The sequence below is a fragment of the Centropristis striata genome, chromosome 19 (assembly GCF_030273125.1).
Source record: "Centropristis striata isolate RG_2023a ecotype Rhode Island chromosome 19, C.striata_1.0, whole genome shotgun sequence".
Taxonomy (NCBI): Eukaryota; Metazoa; Chordata; class Actinopteri; order Perciformes; family Serranidae; genus Centropristis; species Centropristis striata.
This window is the reverse complement of record NC_081535.1, coordinates 15,981,017-16,005,030: the sequence shown is the minus strand read 5'-3', so window position 1 is coordinate 16,005,030 and position 24,014 is coordinate 15,981,017. Positions and strand designations below refer to the sequence as shown.

General features: G+C 39.4%; 2 protein-coding genes across 2 annotated transcripts in view; one reads left to right on the top strand and one right to left on the bottom strand.

The window, feature by feature from the left end:
• The window catches only part of LOC131992057 (astrotactin-2-like), a 344,657-nt gene that overhangs the window by 280,610 nt on the left and 40,033 nt on the right, over nucleotides 1-24,014 (top strand). Inside the window, exons 17-18 of the mRNA XM_059357417.1 lie at nucleotides 12,284-12,606; nucleotides 22,589-22,722. Of these exons, the coding sequence (XP_059213400.1) occupies nucleotides 12,284-12,606; nucleotides 22,589-22,722 (457 nt within the window). The remainder of the gene's footprint in view (nucleotides 1-12,283; nucleotides 12,607-22,588; nucleotides 22,723-24,014) is intronic.
• On the bottom strand, nucleotides 1,054-7,725 carry trim32 (tripartite motif containing 32). Its single transcript, XM_059357418.1, has 2 exons — nucleotides 7,648-7,725; nucleotides 1,054-6,203 (listed from the first exon to the last, which is right to left on the bottom strand). The coding sequence occupies exon 2, from the start codon at nucleotides 6,189-6,191 to the stop codon at nucleotides 4,134-4,136; it is 2,058 nt and encodes a 685-aa protein (XP_059213401.1). The 5' UTR covers nucleotides 6,192-6,203; nucleotides 7,648-7,725; the 3' UTR covers nucleotides 1,054-4,133.

Sequence of the window (24,014 nt, the reverse complement as noted above, 5' to 3'; positions counted from 1 at the left end):
CAATATAATAGCAGTCCAATGTGACTAACCAGATTAATCCAGGTTTTTAGTATATTTTTTTTATTGCTACATGGCAAACAAGGTACCAGCAGGTGCAGTAGAACACACCCTTTTCAACTAATTGCCCAATTGCACAGCCTTAAGAGTGTGCATAGAACGAATGCTGGGTCTTGTTGGTTTTCTGAGAATCTACTGCACCTACTGGTACCTTGTTTGCCATGTAGCAATAAAAAATATACTAAAAACCTGGATTAATCTGGTTAGTCAGTCATTGGACTGCTATTATATTGAACACTACTGTATGTTTATTGAGTCATTTACTTAAGAAATCAAGATTTGCATGGGTATTTTAATATTCAATACTTTTAAGTACATCACAACCTTTTTATTTTTGTTTTTTCTACCTTTGCTGAAATAAAGGGTCTAAAAACTTCTTCCACCACCTGGCAAGACATTGTCGGGCTATAAAGCAAGCTTTTTACTTTTCAAAGTTTCACTCCTCATGGGTTTCAAAGGCACAAAAACCACAGAAGGCAAGTAGGAAAATTTAGTTTAGCATTTTGTTTTCTCTCCTGTGTTCAAGATGTAAGAACACATGGGGAATAAGCAGACGTTTTGCCTGGATAAATCTTCAAAATTATCAGCAGTAAAAACAAGTTTTGGCTTTTTATGGCATTCCTTTTTTTTTTTTTTCGAGTTTTACTTTCTCCAGCACTCTCAAGATCTTGTTACTGAAATGAATATTATAACATCAAGCACTTTTTTTTGAGCTGAGAAAGATTTTGATCACAAAACCTTTTTTTTTTCACCTGTTGTTGAGTCATAAACACAGAAGAGTAAATTATTCAGATCAGACATAGAAAATGGATCACCAGATATTTTTCCTCACTTGCCTCTCAGGGCTCCTGTACAAAAGCCCACATCCACCACTATCTACAGCATAAATAAATATGTTTAAATGTCACTATGCAACCAGCCAATTATGGTGACAAACGAAGTTTCCTTTGACTCCGGTCACACATGTTATAATGGTATGAAAACAAACTGCTGATATTTTAGTTGTTTCATAAATGTTTATTGCACTCAGATAACCAACAATACAAACATGAATTTGACTACACAGAGATGTCTGTACTGTGTTCAACACATTGTAAAATTCACAGCCTCCAAAGGACATAACACCTTGAACACGTGGGAGTTTGGTTCATGGACATATTGCAGTATTACAATCCAATGGTAAAAATTAATAAACTTTGAAGAAGTATGCAAGGAAAAAACTTCTCTCCAATGACATAGAATAAAACATATTCTGATGAGGTGAGACACTCTGATGTTCAGCACACTGACACAAGGACACTTGATTTTTCTAGCATTTTATGCATTTTTCTGTCACTGTTAAAGTTTGAATATTCTCTAGTGATAACTACTTCTAATGACCATGAATAAAGTGAAAGCACTGGGAAAAGAAATGTTTTTATGGCAAGGTTGACATGCAGCTGAGACGGCCTTGAATTACAATCTATTGGTTTAGTGTTGAGCTATAACATGGCCTACCAATAAAACATCATGAAAAATAAATAAAAAAAGCACAAGGACTGTGACAGACTTCACCTGATACTTGAATTCAGTTCTACTTTTTTTCTACTCCTTATCGCTTTGCTTATGTAGAAATATTAAAAACACTTATTGTTTACGATACAGTTTGATTCTCAGATATGTCTATTTGTATGTTTCTGTTTAACAGGGCTCCAGGTGCAGAGTTAAGGTCAGTTTTGTGAAATAATTTATTTTTTAAGGCTGAAACTGAGTCAATATATGATATGCTCTCATGAGCATACCTGGGCTGGAAGATACATATTGCCGGAAGGCATATTTACTATTAACAACTTTTACTGACATATAATAGGTTACATACATGGGCAGGTTTCAATGATTAACTTCGATTCCCCCATATTTAGGCCACTAAATATTTTGATTAAAGGTGTCTTTTATTATTTTACCTGAAAGCATCATATTTCTAATGCTTTATACAGACTCAGGAATTCAGTTAAGCTACATGATAAACAAATAAATTAAATGCAAGCAGATATAGATGAATTTAATGTTTACTACCATGAACTTGCAAAACACTGTATATGGCTGTCTAATTTGTCATATCTGCCAACACCGGAGAACTCAGGTTGCAAGTTGTCTAGTGTTGAATAAAATCCTGAGGGAGACATAGCAACACGGAATCACATCCCAGTGTGCAAATCCAGGTTTGGTGTGTGATGCTGTAGTTTTCATTATCCTAGCAGTGTTATTCTGAACACTCCTGCCAGTGATCCCAAAAAAGATTGTGTAGCCACGAGCCGAGCGAGAGGAAACAATGGTGTGGAATAAGTTTTCGGGAATAAGCATCAGGTTTGAACAAAGTTAGTAAACATAATTCAAGGTGTAGATGCCTGCTGTACACTTGTGGTCACACTGCGGTCTGAGTGCCAGAGATTTTTAGTGTTGGCTGCATTGGCATTGCAACTAAAGTAATTTATGGATGATTATATGATGTAGCTGAAGGTAAGCCTTAAGGGAATACAAGACAGAGCCTTGAAATTTTAATGGCTTCCTAGGTCACAAAGGTCATCTGGAAGCTTTGCTATTCTAATCATAATGGACACAGTTCTCTCTGAGGAGTAGGACTAAAGCTCGGAGCTACAGTGTCTGTGATCAAAGCTAACTTTAAACGGTTCAGGTTAAAGAAAAGGCAAGCAAAAGGTGATGTAGAGGCAATAGTTAGATGTATGACTGAGCAGAACAGCTTGAATAGGATCCAGGGCAGATGAAAATGTGATCTTGCCTCAGCCGGTCTCTGAGTGACATAAGTAAGGCTGGAAAGTCATGAGAAGCGGGTTAAATGAAAAAACACAGAGAATAGGGTTTGTAGATCAGACAGTAGACTTTTAGTCATATTTGCTTTGAAAATGACATTTAAAAACGGACAGTTCACCCCTAAATCAAACTTTTTTTTGGCACCAGAACCTGAGTGCCATGAAGTTATACCAAGAGAAGGCAGACATCTCACACCAAATCAAGATTGATAAATCAAACCACAGGTAGGAGAAGGTATTTTTCATTAAGGGGTACACTGTCCCTTTTAAGATGATGTACTGCTTCAAAATGCACACAGGTTAGCTTGGCAGTATTAATAGGTACTGGGACAAAATTATATCAATGTGGTCTCTTTAAATTAATCATCAGTAACCCTGATTCTAATTGCATTAACTCAGCTACCCTCAAAAAAGCTTTAGCCCACAGAAAATTAAATATTGCCACATATTACCCAGCTTCTCTCCATAGCCTATTATGTTGTGATTTGGATGTTTAACTCTCTATCCTGTAGGTAATTCAATATTCTGCATTTAATGTTCCCTGAATGTTACTGAATGCAATTCAATGAATGCTGATACTTGGTTACCATTTTGCCATTAGCTAACTGCACAGTAAACTTTAAAGCTGCCAGCTGCATTCAGCAACATCAATATTAGTCTGTGCTACTAAAACCTAACACTAGGAAACAGTGTTGTGTCAATAATAAAGTGCTTCACAGGCCAAAAGCCTTGATATGCTTTATTTTATATTTCAATACATATTCATTTTCAGCTCTTCTTCCTGCTGTTTTTTTTTTTTCCAAAGCTGAGCCGGATCAGTTAAAGCCATGCATCACACACAGTCAGGCTGAATGGTGCATATAGCAGTATAACAGAGCAAGGGAAATCATCTGTTCTTTCTGCCTGCATTAGCTCTGACTTCAATGGCTTCTTTCGCTTATTTTAATGTGACAACTTGTGCCGGTATTCTGTGAAAAAAAATGTTGCAAGGTCTGTTTAAATGTTGAGATCCATTTGAATAATCAGGTAAGAGGCAGCTTAAGTAACAAACATTTAATTTGAAGTATTAAATTAAAATCCAGTGGGATTTAAACAGAACCAAACTAACTAAAGCATTCATTAAATAACCCAATGAAAGCTGGAGTGAGATTTGTTTGGACTGCAGCCAAACTAAAGTGACAGATAACAGTGTGATTTTACCTTTTCCATACACACCTACCAACATAAACCTCTCACGCTCATGTGCAGATGGGCTGGATTGTTCCTCTAGGAAGTAGAGGAGTGCCTCCTCTGAATGTATGTGTAGACTTTGACACAGTGGTCCCAACAATCCAGCACTAGCAGCTGTCCTTTCTGGGTAGTGGCCACTCCGACAGGGCAGGTCAGCCCTTCCTGGATGAGAATTTTGAATCCACCCTCTTTGGGAAACTGCAGGATTTCTTTCCTGCCACTGTCTGTTACCAGCAAATCTCCATTGGCATCCACACACATGCCAGTGATACAGCGGAAGTCCTCTGTCTCTGAGAAGAAATGGCTAAGCTGCTTGCCTAGCTGGCCGTCTGTATCCACTGAACCAATGGAGAAACCGCCTTCCAGGTGGGGCTCATTGTGACGTTTCTCAAAGTTCAGGGCGAGGCCCTGGGTGAAATAGACTGTTCCAGCTGCATCACAGGTCACAAACTTTGGCCGCACAGCAGAGCACAGTCGGTTGTAGCTGACCACACCTACATTGCGGTCCACTGCCAGACACCACAGCTTGCCACCTTCCACATCTGACACCACAAACTGACCTGACGGCATGGCCGTAATGCCCCAGGGTTTAATCAGCTGGTTCTTATGGCAAGCCACACAGTGTCCATCCATAGTGTAGACTTTAACTGAGTTGTCGTAGTTGTCAGTGACCCCAATCAGGCCTTGGGGAGTGACAGCAATGGATAAGGGGATGAGGTTAGGCAGATCAGCACCAAGGAAGCTGAGGACAAAGTTATCGATGCTACTAGCATTGCGGCGGATTTCGCGCTGGAAACCTTTGCGATTAAATATCTGGATGCGGTAGTTGCCACGGTCCGCCACCAGGACCTCGCCTTGTGGTGTTACACAGATGCTGACTGGTAGATTGAACATGCCAGGTAGAGTTCCCTTGCAGCCCATCTTCTTCACAAACTGGCACACTGCGGGGCCTGCACTTGCAGAAGCTCCTCCAGGGGATCCCCCACCTGCATCCATGGATTTTGACTTAAAGCTGCCTGGTGAACCACATACGGCCTCCTCGACAGCCGCAACCATGTCAATGTCTCTGTAAAGATCCACTGTAGGCCCCCTTCCACCACCTGTAGCCCCTATTGCCCCGGCTACACTCTCTACATGGCTCTCAAGTGCAATCTCCAACCCACTCACCTCATCCTCTGTATTGACAGTGTAAGTATTTGTGGTCACTTGGCCCACTTCCAGAGGTTTAGAGTGCTCTGTTCTGACCAGCTCTGGCTCTTGCAGCTCAAACATAGTGGGCAAGCCGCTTATCAAATCCAGCCCTTCATCCTCACTGCCTTCCCCATCATCCTTTAGCAAAGCGATATCACTCTGCCTCACCAGCATTGTCAGATAATCACAGCGTGACACCGCTTTTACCTCTGCAATGTTGAGGAGATAGGTCTGCTCCTCCAGGACCTGCCCATTTAGTTTTTCCACTTCTGCCATGGAAGCTGTGAATGTCCTTCGAGACCTGCTGAGTTCCTCTTGAAGTCGTAACTCTGCTGAAGTATAGTCCTGCTGAACTGCCTGGTACTTTAGTCTCAAGGACTTGGAAATGTTTTCAATAGCTGTCTTTTTCTTCTGAATTTCGCCCATTACATCACGCAGAGAAGCCAGCTTGCTACCAAGTTCTTTGCGACGCTGCTCAGCAGCCACCCTGATTGGTTGGACTGTATGGCCTTGATGCAGGTGCCCCTCACCTTTACAGAGCTCACAGAGGACCGTGGCACAATCGTGGCAGTACTGTCTTGGTAGGCGGCTGCAGCAGGACTTGCACATTAGAGCAGCAGCAGCAGCACTGCAGGATGCAGTACAATCTAGGATCTTGAGGACAGTGAGATTATCAGCCAGCTGGGAGATACTGCTCATACGGGACACCTTGCTACAGAAGGGGCATCGCACACCATTTATAGTGTTAGCCAACAGTTTCTCTAGACACTGCCGGCACACTGTGTGACCGCACTGCAGGAGCTTGGGTCTCATTTGATCCTGGTTGTAGGTCTCCAGGCAGATAGGACATTCAAAAACCTCTCTCATTAGATCTGGGTCCAGCGGGGGAGATGCTGCCTCCATTGTGATCCTTTCCTTGAGTGAGAAACAAAAAAATGTATATTTTTGTAACAATCCGTATGAAATTCTACAGAGAGTAAAACACAATGTCACTAATTCAAGTTAAGAATAACTATGGTAAACCTATCCAACTTTTACAGTCCCAATAATGATACCTGGACTTCGGATATCTGCTGATATCAAGTACTGATCAGATACCAGTGTTATGAGTAATTTATTTCATTTTATAAGCTGTATGCCTCACTATGTGGAAATGACTGGGATCAGTATTTGATGTGGATGACAACAGGCTTGTCTTCCTAACTTTTTAAAATAAAATGTAACACATTAATACCTAGATGTGAATTTTAAGTGTTATTTAAAATAAATTATGGACCAGCAACTTTGTTTCTCTTCAAAATTAACAGGAATTACAATTCATGGGTAAACCTTTTAAATGTAGCAACAAATTGGTCAAAAAATAAACAGGAGGAAGAATTTGGACATATAATGTAAATAATAAATTGAAGGAATTGAAATAAATATATTCAGATCAACCCCAATGTCAATGATACCTGATCTAGGTATTTGAGCCAGTATTAACCTGATATCAGTATCGGGTATATCCCTAGAAATAACTATGTATTATGTTCCATTTCTGATACCTTAAAGTCGTGTATTATATTTCATAAATCAGTATTCTGTAACATAGATGAGAATAGCATAGAAAATTGATATTTCATTGCAAATTATTATATGATTCTCACACTGACACTGGCAATAAAGCTAATGTTAAGAGGCTAATCTGGTATATCTGCTTAAATTGTAATACCTAAACAAATTAATAATTATGTTGACAGCTACACCTAGCACAGCTCTTTTCTGTTTCAAACCTGCTAGTTGTCGCAGTGGGGCTGACATCAACACATGGTGAAAATTATAAATTGGATGGCTAGTTAAATGGGAAAACATTCACTGACGACGACTATCTAACGTCAGTAAACAGGATGTGTTATTGACTAGGTAACGTAAACATTAGTTACATCTGACCATATCTTCTTGCTGCTAAAGACAATAGCTTCCTCAAAACGGCACTTGTGATAATTGCAGGTTAGCTAATTGTTGATTTGTTGATATGTATCACTGACACACGATCGCTTCACGCCATAACTGCAAGTAATGTAATAAACAAGCTAACTAGCTTATCTCCAAGGGCACGACCGGCCTCTCTTGATGCTTGGAAACAGGTTGACCTGGCAGTCTAGATTAACAAGCGAATTGTATTGATAATTCCCTACATTTTAGACAAGTAAATTGGAGGCCTTTCGGCCAAACAACAAACGTTAACGCTGTCCCTTGACACAAGGCTACAATGTTATTTATAGCTATCACAGGGCTGGTTTTGATGAAAATTCATTCGAAAAAAACATTTGCGACTCGTAATGTTTCGCTTTCGACATTTCTGCCTGGAAAACATTACCTTTTTCGTCAATGTTAGCTGGTTTGAAGTTCAGAGGTTTGGGATGGGCGTGCTGTGGTTCTGCTACTGCAGCTGCTAGTGAGTGAGAGACTGCAGTGTTGACGACGTCACGTACGCAGTGTTACGTAATACGCAGAGCTTGACGTTTGTTTTGATTGGCTGCTGTGTGGGACTGCACATCGGCGCACCAGGGTCCTGATGCAGTCCATGGGATTTTTATGGATTTTTTTCATATTGGACAACATAAACAAAATATATTTCATTTTCCTTATCCCCAAAATTCACAGAGAACAGTGGGCAAAACAAATGTTTCTTTTTTATGTTTTTTTATTTTTATTATTATTTTATATTGTTTAATTGATTATCATATTTAGTCTCCCATCATTTTGTACATTACTTTAATATACTGTGACTGATCCTGTTTATTTTGAAATGACAGTCATCCTTTTTTTAAGGCTCATAAAGAAAACCCAAAGTACTGCCCTTAGGCTACAACTGCATTTGGAAACATCCAGGTGTGGTGCCATGTTTAGGTTTATATATACACGAGTCTGTAATTATACTAAGAGGCCACTAGATGTCAGAATAAGCTTTCTAGAGGATGTCGGTGCACCTCTGCTCACAAAATGATGATGACAGTAAATGTGGGAATCAGGGCCATCTAAGACACTGTCTCCTTTCTTTGATCAAGCACAATAAATATATTCTTTAAAAATGTGAAATATGCACATTGATTATAATGTAACTCAAGTGATTTATAAATGTTATTGTATTTTGACTATTTACAGTTCTAATAGTTGAAAATGGCAATATATAATAAAGTTGAACTGAAATATAGTACTTTGTGGAGACGACTCACACACAGAAACACATTTTATTAGCACTTGCTATAGCAATATTGCATAACACTGTGTCAAATTAAAAGGAAATATGAGCTACTGTATAACAGGGTCTGTTAAAACTATAGGAGTGTGGTACATGTAGCACTAGCAAGTGTTTTAATAAAGCAAAAACAACAATGCCAACACTAACTGCATTCGACAACATCTGTATTAATTTGCCACAGAAGATATCTGACACCTTCGCTGTTGTTGCCTGGGCAACATAACCCTGGCCAGAGGCGATGTGTCCCTCATGAGTAATTATACTGCAACCAGTCTACAAAGACATTTTAATTAACAAAGGCAGTGCAAGATCAATGGCTAGGAAATTCACTCCATTTATCTCTTCACTATGTTTGATGACAGGCAAGTGTTGCATAAGCATCACATTCATTCCACACAGTGAAGAGATGTCATAGATTATAAAAAAGCAAACGGAGGGCCACTCCTTTAACTGCCTAAATATACAAGTAGTCCTTTTTAATTGTGAAGGCTGGTCAGATGTTAGTGAAACTGTACATTGCACAAACACAAATGAACACAAAGAACTTTAGTGATCCCAGATGGAAATTATGTTTTATAGCAGTTTGCTGCCAGTCTCAAAACAAGACAGTAAAAAAATAAGCTGTAAAAGTCCAAAAGTAAATACAAAAAATAGGGGGGGAAGTTGCAGGAAAGACCCTGTTGACTTTATGTCAGCTGACAGTCACAGTGACTTTGTTTTATTTTCTCCTCCAATATCTGACAGTGCCAAATCTTTCATCAAATCCATTTGTTTAGATGTTACCAATTGTAATTTGGGGTGAACTGAGTTAAAGGGGGTGAGTTGAACTGAATTGGACTGGCGAGCCACAGCCAACCTGAGCTACAAGGCTTTATTGTGAGCGCTGACTGACGACAGCTCTTTCTGTGTCTGTGTTGCCTCAAGAAGTGCATGTAATTGGGCTCTTGGGCCACCCCTTGAGCCTGTTTACACACTGTTGCACATGAAGTTACCACCAACGCTTTTAACTGCTTGCCAGTGTCTAACAGACACACACAGGGAGTAAGCCGCAAAGACGTACATAAATAAATGTATGTACAGACTCAATTCTCTCTCGCACACAAACACATATACAACAGGGTCAGAGCTGCTGAGGACATGACATGGTACATGTCCTCATTTTTCTTGGTTTGAGTTGGACGTGTCCTGATGTGCACTTTACATTTAAAATATATAGTATTACACTTTTTATTTAACTATTGACCAATGAATCTCCACTGGATTAATAACCCCATAATTAGCCAGAAATTGTCTACAACCAATTATTTTTTCTATACAGTTTATTGTTGCAACAGTTTAATTGTTAAGTTCAGCTATACACTAATTTTCTTCTTTCCTGTTTTTTTCTTAATATGTCATATCTACCCATTATCAACTTTTAATAGTGAGTAATATGTTGTTCAGAGAGCTCAACTCAAAATAAATTTAAAGCAACCTTCCTTCCTATCATCCATTACAATGTATGATATATTGATTTGCTCAGGCATGGAATGATTTTGTGACTTTCTATCTATGTTGTTAAAGGGACAGTTAATCCCAAAATCGAAGGATACATATTTTTCCCTTTCCTGAAGTGCTATGTGCTATGTATATAATGATATGTATTGCCTTATCTCAAATACAATGATACTCAATGGCATCTAGTGTCTAGTATAAAAAATGTTATTTTCCATAATTGCTCACGATAACCTACAGGCCTTGAGCAGTTTCAAGTGTGAACTATTTTCTGTCCAGTATGTCATGATTTCTGGAAATATAAAAACATTGCTGTTGAATTAAAAAAAAAAAAAAGTAAATAAATTGAGCGCCACAATGTGAGAATGGCTGATATGTCCAGTATAATAATAATTATTATAGATGAGCAAAAGAAATATGTATTTTTCATTTTGGGATTAACTCTCCCTTTAACATGAAGTAAATTGTGCTCAGTATTTTATTATTAGTGGGTTCACACAACAACATAACAAAGTATTATTGCATTGGTACAACAGAAAACAAAACTTTTTCAGTTTGTGTCAAGGTTCAAGGTTTTCAAGGTTTTTTGGTCTCTATGACATGGTTTGAAATTGACAACTCATTTAAGATATATTGTGATTTAATAATTTATTCATGCTTGATTTGCATTGTTGAAATGTCACATAAACATGACGCTCCTGTTATTTTTCTCCTACAAATATTAGTTAGAAAATAGTCCTTAAAAACATCCCCAACTGTGTTCAGTTTTTCTCTGAGCGGTTTAATGAGAGATGGCGAACCACATGTGTCAACATGTATTTGAGAAATAAATGGTTGAATGTGTCTTCGGTTAAGTTATTTAACACTGTGATGTTACAGTAAAGGAGTCCAAGTAAAATTACACAAGCTGACACATTTAGACTTGTTTTTCTCCGTCTCTCACACAAATACTTTTTGGGTTTGTGCACTGTATATGTTGTCTGTTTGCCACTGACAGTTTAACATATGTTTGATTTACTGTCATTGAATAGTTAACAGGCAATTATTCATTTGAAATATCAACCCTAATTGTTACAGATTACCCTAACTTAAATAATATCAAGGGCTTTCTTACCAACTTTGTTTGTGTCTGGGGTTTTTCTTATTTTTTCTTGATCTGTGTGTGTGCATATATGGTCTGTATTGTATGTGTGCATATGTGCACTTATATAATACTGTATGCATTGGTAATCTCCTCCATCCATCCATTTGCCTGTGTGTGTATGTACATAAATAGGCGGTTTGTGACTGTAACTTAAACATTTGCACATTTATGTGTTTATACTCCCATGTCAGAGGTTTACAATGATTTTTTCATTTTGACAAAAAAGTATAATTAATCTGCATCGTGTGTAGGTTACTCAATACTCCAACAACCCACACTTAAGTATTATATTCAGTGTTTTTATAGAGGGTTTGATGAGTGAAATCATACATTTGTCATGCATTGTGGTTTGCACTGACTGGCGATGAATCAGGTTTCAAAGCGACATAATTTGTCACCAGAAAGAACACATTATCACTCATTTGGAAAACTCTCCGCTCCTTGTAAAGCAAATAGACACAAAGGCACATCTGCCACATCAGCACAGATGGCAAATCTGCAGCACTGTAACATGTGGACTGATGTATCCTCCAAATGAAACACTCAACACCCAAGGAGCATTCTCTCCTGTTCCTACTCCTCCCCTGCTTCTGTCGCTGCCTCTTCTTTCCACATGGTGTGTTGTTTTCTCGCTGAAAGAGGAAATGATGAGAAAGAATCCACCCCAACTCCAGTGAGAACATCAAACAGTGGTAATTGACACTCAGGAGAAGAAGCCAGTGACACCCCTCACCACCACCACCCCCTTCTCATTCATCCTTTGTCTATGAAAGTTGATGACAGTAAGGGATTAGTTGTTGTTTTTTCTTCTTTTCCTTGGCAGCAAGTAAAAGTAAATCCAGATGTGGATGCTTTATGCAATTGAGCGGCTGTGAATGTTCCTTGCTACTAAGTGAAGATTCATAAATTGTTTTATGGAAATAAAGATCAGAGAAAGTCAGGGAAGAGGGATTGTTTTTTATCACTTGGAAAGAATACATAAGAAAATAAACCAGCTGTTTTCCTCCATCCTCTAGAAAATCAATGCTAATAATTATTGTTGGTAACTTTGTTTATTTTATCTGCACCACCTCCTACCCATACCCTCCCTTCCCCTCTTGCCTATCCCTCCAGAGGCAACAGACCAGGGGGTTGTTGGAGGTGGGCGGCGTGAGCTGAAGTCAGTTCCCTTCATCAGCTACCTGTCGGCACTGCAGAAGAGTCAGCTGTTGTCTGACGACATGGTGAGTGGCGTGGAGATCCGCTGCGAGGAGAAAGGCAGCTGTCCAGCTGGCTGCCACCTGTGCCATCACCAGGCCGTGATGGGAGGAGTGTCAGGGAGAGGCCGCAACGGTAACAGCAGGAGTGGAGAGCAGCCTTCCCCCATCCCTGTGCTGCTGGAAGTCAGCCGTGTGGTGCCCCTCTACAGCCTGGTCCAAGACAACGTCACCAAAGAGGTGAGAAAGCAGCATGGGGGTAGGAAGTGCGTGTGTGTATGAGTGTGTTAAGTGCATGCACTGCATGTGGATGTGTTTGCAGAAGGGGAGGCTGAGAAAGTGACGTTAAAACCAGAGAATGACAAAGAGAATCAAGTCAAGAGATGTGATGCGTCAACACCCCCACTGGAGCTGGAAAGTGAGAAAAAAAGGAAAAATAATAAAGAACATCCACATCCAGGAAAAGAGCCAAGGACCTTTTTTATATTCAGGAATCCCCGTGTGTAAGTCCCTTGGAATAATATGATGTACACTTTTCTTTACAGTTCTAAATCAAAGCCCATTTCAGGACATACACACTCACATATCAAGAGAAATTATCTCACTCTTACATAAAAAAAAAAGTGATTTCTGATTATTTTAAATAATATACAATAAAAATTAAAAATATGAAATTTATACAAAAAAGCATTAAAAAAGGCCTAGTTTATGTGAAGGAAATAGTTTGTGTAAGCCTAAATAATTAGGCATAAAATAAATACAAGCCTTAAAAACATTACATTATTATGTTATTATTCATACATTTAAGCTGAAAGCTTGTCATGGACCCCCTGTCAGAGTGCCACTGGCCCCTTGGCTTCCCCGGACCCCACTTTGAGAATCACTATGTTATAACATCAAAAGTATTTTTGAATGAGAGGAATGAAGTTGACATAATGTCACTGAAACCTGGATCTCTTTCAAATTGTGATTATTATGTATTTATATGGATAGAATCTGTGTCAACTTATTATAAGACCATTTCCAGCCTTATCAATAAATCTTTATTATAATAATAAATATAATAATAAAATAGTTATTTTATTGTTGAATCATTGGATCATTTGGTCAATACATTTTTGGAAAATAGTGAAAAATATCCATCCTTTTTTCCCAACATCCAAGGAGATGTTTTTAAATGTATTATTTTGTCAGTCTAAAACCTAAAATGAGTCGGTTTAAATTATATAAAACAGAAGAATGTAGGAAATCAATGATAGCAGCATTTTTGGCCATTTTTGGATTCAAAAATAATAATGAAAAATGTATTAATTTAATATTCAAAATAGTTGATTATTTTTATATGGATGGAATGATTACTCGTCTAATTATTGCAGCTTTTTTCCCATTACTATTGGTTGTATTATAGACCATTTCTGCAAACTGAAGTTTATTGTAAATGTGAGGCAAATGAATACATACCGCATGCTGAATACATACTGCATACTGCTTGCGTGTTGCACAAAGCAACCTGTGTACCTAAGTATAAGAGGCATATGTTAATTGTTCAGCATGCTTTACTTATATACAGTCTCATGCCATGTGGGGGTGTCGTAATCATTTCATACTGTACATATCCATTGTCTTCTGAGTCATTTTAGCTGAGGCAGTTGTAACAAATCACCTCTAGGTGGCATTAGTTTGTTAACTTTGACCACTGGAAATGAGCACTGTAATACAGAGGGCATAAAAAGATGACATCATGGTTTTCTCCTCTTGTGGGGAAGTCGATGTGTATATGTGTGAGATATATGTGTGTGTCTGTGTCTAAACAAGCATACACAGCTGAATGTAATATCAGCCTAATGGCCACATGTTGTGCTTATGATTCATCCTGTATGAGAAGTCTTTGGATCTTTATGCAGTGGAAGTTAATCATATCAGATTTCTTTTCCAAAAGGTAATTTAGGAGGGGGGCTCTGGCTTCACTTGACATTTAGTTCACCACATTTTGATCTGTGTGGGCGTCATCGTAACATTGCCTCGCTACCTGACATCCGGTACGTCTTCTGTGTGTGCGTGTGTAAGCCAAAGCAGAGCTGTCTGCAGGTGACTCACACCCAACACACATGCATGCATGCGCCATAGGGAGCAGACTGGTTCATGCTCCCCCCAATCAAGCATCTAATTACCTTACCTTCTGAAATTACTGACGGCAGCAATGATACCAGATGCAAAACGCACACACACACACACACACACACACACACACACACACACAGATATATATCTATATATCTATATATATAGATATAGATATATATTTATATATATATGCACTCAAATATACACACAACAAAGCCCCCTGTACGTGCAGCCCATAACAAGCACCACAGCCCCAAAGAAAAGAAGGCACAATCAATATCAGACGATCCCTAGGGGGCCTCATCGATAGCTAAACGTGAGGAAGAGCAAAATGTCTCTTTTCCCTCTCTTCCAAACACCTCGCTATCCATCCTTCTCTCTCCCCCTACCCAACCCGTGGTCTTCTGGGGATGTGGAGAGTGAGATGTATGAGGAGGAGGAGAAGGGGTAGACTGCAGTGGATAGCTCTGGCAAGCCCTTCTGAGGTAGCTTGAGGCAGGATTATTAGCTTCTTATTGATGTCATCGACCTCTTGGGAGGGAGGGGAGTCCATCACTCCGCTCCTCTTTTCCTCTCTTTCTCTTCTTCTCTTGGCCGCAACTGCTGCTGCTGCTGCTCGTCTGAAAGGCACATACGTATATTGCATTAGAGACGAGCGACACAACAACCTGCCCCTCCACACACACACACACACAGACAAACACACACACACACACACACACACACACACACACAACTGCTCATTCTCTCTCTCTCTCTCTCTCTCTCTCTCTCTCTGTCTTTGTGTGTGTGTCGTTCTCACACACACTTCTGCTTGAAACTGTCTTTCTACTTGGCTGGGTCTATCTGGGAAGACAGCTGCCATGTTGCAAAAGCTTTCTCAGAGATGAAGTTTCTTTTTTTTTTTTCTTTTTTTTTTTTACCTTAAACCCCCTGAAGCCATCAAAATAGCAGCTTAGTTGTCCAGCTTATGATTAGATGTACTGAGGTCATACCTATATGTGTATACCTATTTGTATGCATGTGTCTGCCCAATACCGGGTCTACGTGGACCTGTCACTCTTTCTTTGCCCCCCTTCCTCCCTCCTTTCTCGGCTACCTGCGTCTTTCAGTGGCCTCTCCCTGGGTGCCTCACTGTTTGACAGGACATGTCATGTCCCTTTCACATCAATCTCCTCATTATTAAGTCAAAGGGGGATTTTGTTACAACGTGAAATTACCCCTACATTGAAAAAGCCGCAACCAGGACTGAAAAGAAATAGAATTAAGTGGTAGAAATAGCGTGCTCTGTGTGGCTTTGTCGAAGAGGACAATGGGGGAGTAAAGTATTTTTTTGTACATGTGCCCAGCACTGACATTAAAAGTTAAAGTCACTATAAGGAACTTTCATTTTGTGGCGATTTTGGCGGACGCTGTGGGCACCATTGTCTCATGTCGTAAGATCTTGGCTCGCGCTTGAAGAGAGTGAAAGAAAGATGCAACTAATTTTGTAATGATTTTCTTTTCTAAACACATCTGTTTACAGAATGCATAGGTATTTATGTAGAATTATATAGAATAATAATAGTGAAACAAAATTAACTTTGTTTTAGTCACCAACATAAATATGTATATGTTAATGTAAAACTACGTCTCGCAGTTTATATCATAAAAAAATAGCCGTATCACATTACATTGTCTTAGAGGAAGAGGGCCTACTAGGAACGGTTTTGGATCCTTTGATACTTTTCTCTTTTTTGCCCCAGTATCAGCCATAACCACAAATTATAACATCAAGAGTAAAAATTATCCTCCTGCCTCTTTTCAGTGGCTAATGCAGGCATGGAGATTAACTAGGCTATATAGAAATATCCAGTCTTCGTGCTGATGGTATTTATCCATGCTGATAGTTCTATTTTGAAGTGTCTATTTTTTTCTTTTTAGATTTTTAGATACTTCTGTCAGAGACATAATGATTTTGTTTTGCATTTGCAATGAAAGGTTTGAGGTTTACTCCCTCATTGTCCTGGTATTGAATACCTCTCAAGTTGCTCCGTTCTCAGGCTTGGCTTGCTTTAAAACCTGGTCTTGACTTGAATTCGACTGGAACCGGTCTTGGAATTGGCTCGGACTCGACTAAGGTGGTCTTGCTTACAGGCCTGGTGTGTGCACGCAAATACACACGCACACAGATACTCCCCTGTTTTAGTGCCAGAGAAAAATACCTCAGCGGATAAATAAATAAGCTCACGCCTGTGGAGCTTGCCAGTGGTCCCATGTCCTGTGATGCTGTGACTGAGTTATGGCAAACCTTTTGAACAAATTGGTTGTGAGTGTAATGGGTCAGAATGCTCTATATCTTGTCGAGTGGCCGCTGTCATGCTCTCACCGTAACGCACTACTGCAGCCCCTCGCAGGGGCGTGTCCAGAACGTTCTCAGTGGGGGCAGGACAGGGCACAGAGGCAAAAGACATATTTGCACCAAAACGAAAGCAGTAGCAGAAATAACACAACAGCATGGCAGGTATACCTGCAATGGGTGGTCCATAAGACTGACATGACACCTGTTCACTCTCATGTGCAATGTAACTTCAACATGTGCAATATTAGGCTTCTTCTTATGTGCACTTATTTTTAGTAGGCAACTAACACTTCTAACACTCACACCTCTATCACTTTATATTCATTTTAAGGTTGTTTTTTTTCTCACTTATCTGATTATCTGGCGCTGTGTTATTCGGTAACGCTTTATATTAAGGTCCTTGTAATAACCATTAATTAACAAGTAATAAGGCATTGTTGTTTGTGCGCTTTAGATCCCTTTAGCTGCAAAAAGAATAGTTAACTGTTAACAAGTGCATAGTTAACTTATAATAGATGAACAATAAAGTATATTTTATTATCAATAAGCAAACAAAAGATTAATAAAGGCATGGCAAAGACATAATGGGTGGGTTATGGGTGTTTGTAATGCTATTATGAGGAATTATAAGATACTCATGAGGCTTTTATTAATGTTCTTATTATACATCTCTTGTAGCCTGCTATTAGCTGTATTATAATGCCATTATTAGCACTTATATAGGCTTTTAAACACACAGTAATGTCAATAAGCATCTTGTAAGGACTTACAAGGGCCTTAATATACCTTAAGGACCTTAATATAAAGCGTTACCTGTTATTCTTATTTTACTGTATTTATTGTATTTTTGGAGCAACCTGGCGAAAAAATTTCCTTTGATATTAATAAAGTTCTTTTTTATTTTATCTTATGAACATAGGAAACTTTATGAATGTTTATGACTATTATTGTATGACATGCATTCATTTAACACTAACCCTATTGAAAATACATGATTAACAAAATAAACATTCTTAAACATTCATAAATATCGCTTTATGTTCATGACATGTCTATGACAGTGTCATTTTAGTCATACGCAGACCCATTCAAATAAAGTGGTATCAAAAAATTCAAGTTTTGATCCCAGAAACATCACTTCAGTACCAAGGAGAGCGCACACTCCTATAGATCACCAAACAAATTCATATAAACTCTTTATGGCAGTACATACTACGCTCCACTGCAAATTTATGAGCTACACAAGCTAGAACCAATACAGTATAATGCAACGGCCAGGCAATATATTCTTTTCTCATGAAGGTTATAAGACATTGCTTCAACTGTATGGCAATTTTGGAGGATGCAGTTTGTGATTCTGTTAAACTGTTTTGCATTATATTAAGAAGTATTTATTCAGACTATAAATGATTAAGGCAAAATAATTGAAACACCTGCAGAATAACACAACATTGTTACCTTTCTGAAGGAAATTGCAGAGTTTTTGAATTAGACTGGATTCGTTTTAGCTGGTGCACCTAATAAACTGCCAACTGATTGTATGCTGCAGTCAACTTTTGGTCAACAAAGCATTAATAACATCAGCGGAAGTCTGTCAGGCTACAGACAAAACAGTGTAACAAACAAATGAATGAATGGGTCAAAGACAGCATTAATAATTACTCCATATAAGTTTATGTTCAACAGACTAACTCCACTTGTTACATTCCACCGAAGTTCTCATTTTGTAAAGTTTTGTTAATATATATTTTTTAATTTGTTTATCATTTGATTCCCCATATTTTTAATTTGCCTTCCCTGTTGACTTCTCTTCTTAATGTTTTTTTATCATCATTATTTTTTATTGAAATTTAGCAAAGCACAAAACATACATATATTTTTGACAGTTCATAACCCAAGCAAACTTAAAAAATGTATAATAAAAAATAAAAACAATAATAATAATAATTAATATTATTACAATAATTTATTTTATATGTGCAATACTCTCTGTGCAATGATCCGTATCCAACTGCTGAATCCGTCTACATGTATATAATGTTCCTAAAGAATGCTCCTTTTATTTGATTTTGTTTTAATTGTTTTTACTTTTTGTATTTCTACTTGTTTGTATTGTAAATTGTTCATACTTTTTTATTGTTTTTTTGCTTATATTTCTAGTTTATGCTGTCATTTTCTATTTATTGTTTTTTTGCTATACACTTTGCTGCTGTAACTCTTGAAATTTCCCTGTTGTGGGACTAATAAAGGAATTCTTATCTTAATCTTAATCTTATTAATAATAATAATAATAATAATAAAAGCCTAGTTCCATAACCTCAATTTGGGAAAAAAGAAAAAAATACACAAACAGATAATAAGAGTAAATAAATAAGATTGTTGCTTAGATTGTTATTTTGTAACACATAATAGGATAGCACACTAACAAACAAGTCAATTTACTTTGCCGGGAAGGTCAGATTAGCTTAGACCATCCTCAGACAGACTTGGTACACCTAAAAAACCAATACCTGCTGTTAAAGGGTTCTCCACTAACATGGCAATCCCCCATCAACCTCTGGGTGAACCAACCCTCCAGCCGCCCCGAGTGTCCAATTTCCCAGAAGTACTACTTCTGATAAGGTTCTTAGAAACACCCTATTGGTTCCTTCGTTAACACCATTAGCCCTGAATGATTGGAAAGACTACGTAAACGCACGTGCACACCCACACACACACAAAGACATACACACTTAGGTCACCATTGATGGTGTCCTGTGTGTGCTGACTTAGACTCTTTACCACCACTGGTGATCATCTTATAAATCAATACTGTGGGCCAGCTGGCCAGTGTTTTCGTGTATTAGCCTCTGAAGACGGACAGTAATATGGTCAGCTTAGACTAGACAAACAAATTAATACATTAAAGAGGTCACAATGGCCTCCCTTGCCTTCTTGTAAGTCACGACATGCTTCGACAAAAGCGAAAGGTCCAAATAGTATTTCGGTGCCAGTGAGTCTGCACGATCTAGATGATGTCAAAGCTTGGAATTTGCGGCTGGAGTTGTTGCTGATGCTCAGCGGCCTTACTGCTCTGAATCTTGTCTTCTGTAAGCAGGGGGTGATTACATTTCAGCTCAATTTGTTCAGTATCGATAAGGTCAATGGAGATGAATTGTGGCATATTTGTGAAATGGTAGAACCATGTGTTATTGTAACCATAGCAGTATTGCCAGTTACTGAAAGCACATCTGTCATGACTGCACAAAAACTGTCTTTCGATGTTACAGTCAATGCTCATATAGGACAGTCTTTGTTAAAACACTTGCTATTCTAATATGAAGCATCGTGAATGAGCTTTGTTTCTGAGCCCTATCTGGCCAACACAGAATGCATATGGATCTATAGTGTTCTGGGAAATTCATGATGTGCGGTTAATCAATACAGTATAGGGTATCCTCCTCTTTTCAGCTATGACTTATCTGTGCATTGAACACAGAAGTACTCTCTCCTGGGCTTCAATGTGTCTGCTTATCTGACTAAAGGATCTTCTCTACTGACCCAAGCCTTTTTTCAACTTTACATGTATTAGCTATCACTTTTTCTTGCTTTTCTCCAAATCCTCATCTCTGCTTTACCTCCTGTGCCCCCCACCCAACCCCCACCTCATTCTCTAAACCACAATTAGATTCCCTGTTTACCCAGTGGAGACTGGCTTGCATTACTCTTCAAACATAAACACGGCGGTAATCGCTTTGTCTATTTTTCACATGTGCAGCCATGCAATCAAGCGCGCAGACCCATATGGGGTTTTTCTAGGAATCTGGTGGTGGTAAACGCATGGCGGTCCTGTGGTCTTTCTCTCTTTCGCCCCTAGCAGCGGAGGTCATTTCTCATTTCTCATATTTGTCTAGTCTGTGTGCGTGCACAGACCTTGAGTCCAGGTTTTTCTTGTTGCTTTGTCTGTGGCCTGCTTCCCATTGACATGAGGTGGCAAGACCCCTGCTGCTGTTGTTTTCTGGCAGCAGTTAGCCACATGGGTTCAGGCAAGGGGGAGAAATGTAATTACCTTTTTCCCCTTTTTGGTTTTCCAGGGGGTTATTATATGGCCATGGATTACAGTGCTTGCCTACCCCCTATAATAACTGCTCATTCAGCACGCTCATTTAGAGGGGCTTCTATTGGAGGATAAATAATGGGAAAGCCTTGAGGATCCTGATCCTGTCCCTCAGTTAAGTGGGGAATGCTTTAAGAACCGGGAATCTCCTTTTTCACACCTTTGTTTCCTTCTTCGTCTTGTTGATTTTTTTTTTTTTTGCTGTCCTATTTCCTTTGGTCTCTCCAGCCTCCTTTTTCTCTCCCCGCTTTCTTACTCTGCTGCTCATTTAGGTCACTTTCACTCTCAAGATCCTTTGCCTTGAGTGAAAGCAAGTGGTATTTGAAGAAGTCAGTTCCCATGAAAGTCTGTTGAGCCTCCTTTACAGCTAACAATGCAGTGTTGTGGAAATGCTAACATCAGCTTCTGAGTGCATACCCTGACTCTTTTTTTGGCCAAGCCGTCTGCCTCTCTGGTCAGGACTGTGCCCAAAGTAATCTCAAATGTCACTTTCACTAATCAACACACTGCAGAAATCTGTCTGCGTGTGTGCATGTATGCATGTCCCCACGTGTACATGCTGCGTGTTCACAGTTGTCTTAAAGATGTGTGTGGTCTCATCAGTTCCTTTGCTTTCGGATAAGTGAATGTCATGGTGTATTGGAACAAAGGAGTGGCTTCTCTCCGCTTTTTGTCGGATGCCTGGTACCCAGTGATAATATTTCCGCATGGTTCCAGTGTCCTATTTTTGTGACCATGATCAAGCACATCTCCAAAGTTGTCTGCATGAGGCAGCACTGCCAACCAGTTAGAGCACATAAATAACTGAGTGCTCCATTGATCCATAGTGTGACAGGGGGAGCCACAGTGCTTGCGAACTCCCTTGAACTCACTCTCTATCATGCCTGTGGCTTTAGGGAAAGCCCTGACATTATACTTTATTGCTTTGACGGTTATATTGGCATTTTGCTGCCTTTTAGAGGATGACTGAGCTTCTGCCTTTGATTTTTCTTTCGCCCGTTAATGAAGCAGCACAAGGAGATGTTAGGAGATGATGTCATCTCCTAGCACCCCCACCCCCCCGCACCCACCCTCCTCCTCCTCCTCCTCTCCCATCCCCTTCGCAGACAGACCGACATCGAAAGATCCACACACAAACATACGCATAGAATGAAGGAGGTGGGGGAGTGTCACAGCTTTCACACCTCCGTCATAAAAGTCACAGCGCATCTATGATATCACAGTGTAAGCTTGTCGATGTTAGTGAGATGTTCCTGCCTTCCGGTAATTGGGAACGGTGGGTATGAAAAGGTCACTTGTGTGTGTGTGTGTGTGTGTGTGTGTGTGTGTACCTGTACTTCTGTCTCTGTGAGACCTATTTGGAGTTCTAGACATTCAAAGAGAGGACGTTTTTGCAAAGCAAGGACATTTTGGACAGTCCTCACTTCATCGTGATATGGCTGCGGTTTGATTTGTTAGTGTTTAATGTTTGGGGATGGGGAAAAGAAAATGTCAATGGAGAGTCATCACATGGACAGAAGTAAAAGGATGTGTGTGTGTGCTGTGATATGCTAGAGAGGGTGGTGGTCTGGATGGGAGATGGGGGTGGGGTAAGCATAGATGGACGGGGACCACATGTTCCAAGAGATAATTGCATTTCTCTCACCTGTTACCCTTTACAGGCCTTCAAGAGCGCCACAATGAGCTCATACTGGTGTGCTGGAAAGGGCGATGTCATTGATAACTGGTGTCGCTGCGACCTGAGTGCCTTCAGCAAAGATGGCCTGCCTAACTGCAGTCCCCTCAGGCAGCCAATGTAAGTGTGAGGTGACACCACGACACCTAGGAAATCATGCACCACAGAGATTTCATGGATGCATGCACTGATGCACTGCAGGCACACTCACATATGGACATGCACACACATACCTGTCTCCACTAGACTCCCGGGGCACTTGAGAAAGTTGTAGATACAAGCACAGTCCTGAAAGTTCTAATAGCTGTCAGTCGGCCCTTACACGCCTCTGAAAAGAACATCGTCTCATTCAAGGTGTCCTAATAACACTCTTGAGTTGTCCACTCCAGCTATTGTTGCCCTGAGAACTTTTAAAGAGGAACAGCAAGTTGAAAGAGCAAGAATTTAGATGATAAGGCTTCAATAAAATAATTTAATTAAAGAATGAAAATGAAATATGCCTATTAGTAGATTATACTCCAGAGTGAATAAGGGGCAATCTTTATTGGCACCACTCAGGAATAACAATAAAAACTTGACAAGGATAAAATATACTGTAGCTGCAAGGGAGGATTCTGGTCCAAGCCCTAATGACATTTGGACCCATTGTGATAATTTTCATTAAAGGTCCTTTTTAACTTTGCCAGCTATAACCCAAATGTTTGGGTAGTTTAGCATAATTATTGCTTTCTATATTTCATGAATTCCACAAAATTTGGCAGTAATGCTGTAACACATTTTGTGGCAGAGATAATGTGGGGCAATTTTTTCAAAATTTCTGGTGCTGGACCAATTAAATATCTGCATTTATCCACATTCAAACAACACCAAAGATGACAGGACATCAACTGCTTTACCATGTCATTGTTGCTATAGAGTGATAACGTCATGGCGATGAGGTGACATCAACACAAGTCTTACTTAAAAGGTTAGGTGTTAGGGTCATTGGGCTATCAATAGGACACACTCCAATAGACAGACATTACATCATTTTATATGTTCATATTATGAGTTGCTGGTTCTCTCTCTGTGTGATAAATCAAATCCTTTAATTCATGCAGCGTGGAGAGAAAACCAGAGCATGGTCGTTTCAGGGTTTCTTGCTTATATACCATCAAGTAAACAAAGAAACATCTGCTAAACTTGTGACAAGGTTGATTCAATCAGTCAGCCATTCAAGTGTTCATCATGTGTCTTTCTTAGGCCCTCCATCAACTCTCAGTTGACAGTCTGCTGACTCTCATCTGACAGTCTCACAGGTTTTGCAGTTACTTTTGTAACATGGCTTGGATGGCCGCATTTCCTGTGTTGGGAAGTTATTCTTCCAACTTCAGTGTGTTCATAAGATTTAAGTCAAACAACATAGACTCTAC

What these genes read in the sequence shown, in the direction of transcription:
- trim32 (XM_059357418.1), bottom strand. Translation starts at nt 6,191, where the DNA reads ATGGAGGCAGCATCTCCCCCGCTGGACCCAGATCTAATGAGAGAGGTT.